The following is an 855-nucleotide window of genomic DNA, read 5'->3' as shown; positions in this document are numbered from 1 at the left end:
AAAATTATTCCAATACTTTTTCATTATCTTAGAAGATAAATATTTACAATGGAATATTTTTGAAATGAATAAACCATTTATTCAAACATTATGCAAGGAAATGTTCCAAGACAGTAATCAAATATGAATGTAAAAGTGTGCGCAATAACATGCGCTATAAATAAGTAAAATTTATAATTACATTTATATACTGAAGTTTCGGTTTATCAACAATTTAGGCTTGCAATTTGTTTCATGTGACAAATGGACTATAAATGCAATTTTTATTAGCATGTTATTCAGGCAAATGTTACTTTACCATCGAATAGTTGAATTTGCAGTTTGATTATTCAACAAACTGAAGTAAGTTTAGTAAATGTATGCCATGCAAGTCAAAGCTGCATGCTGTTCGGAAAATAAGAGATGGACGTCAGTAGATTTGGTATTATTAATTTTTTGTTGAACAACAAAGACAAATAATCTACTATAAAAATAATAATGGAATAAAAGAGGCAAAAAGTAAATTCATTGTTGTTAAACAGGAAACATTTGCTGAACGCATTCAATTGCACTGAATAAAATTTACAGTATAAATTTTTACTTAAAGAGAATACATATTTACATATGTACATTTTTCCAATTTTAGGAACTGGACAAATACAACTTTGGCAGTTTTTGTTGGAACTTCTTTCAGATAATTCCAATGCAGCTTTCATTACTTGGGAAGGAATTAATGGTGAATTTAAGTTGATCGATCCTGAAGAAGTAGCTAGAAGATGGGGCGAGCGGAAAAGCAAGCCAAATATGAATTATGATAAGCTGAGTCGAGCGTTGCGTTATTATTATGACAAAAACATTATGACCAAAGTTCATGGT

General features: G+C 29.4%; 1 protein-coding gene across 1 annotated transcript; it reads left to right on the top strand.

The window, feature by feature from the left end:
• Window positions 1-603: 603 nt before the first annotated feature.
• On the top strand, window positions 604-855 carry Tsp_15793 (DNA-binding protein D-ETS-3; the record flags this gene model as incomplete). The annotated part of the gene is made up of 1 exon (XM_003368315.1): window positions 604-855. A coding segment is annotated over exon 1 (252 nt), but the record flags the coding sequence as incomplete, so codon positions are not given.

Source organism: Trichinella spiralis (genome assembly GCF_000181795.1).
Source record: "Trichinella spiralis strain ISS 195 chromosome Unknown Scfld2700, whole genome shotgun sequence".
NCBI lineage: Eukaryota > Metazoa > Nematoda > Enoplea > Trichinellida > Trichinellidae > Trichinella > Trichinella spiralis.
The sequence above is the reverse complement of the archived record's forward strand: the minus strand, read 5'-3'. Positions and strand labels throughout refer to the sequence as shown.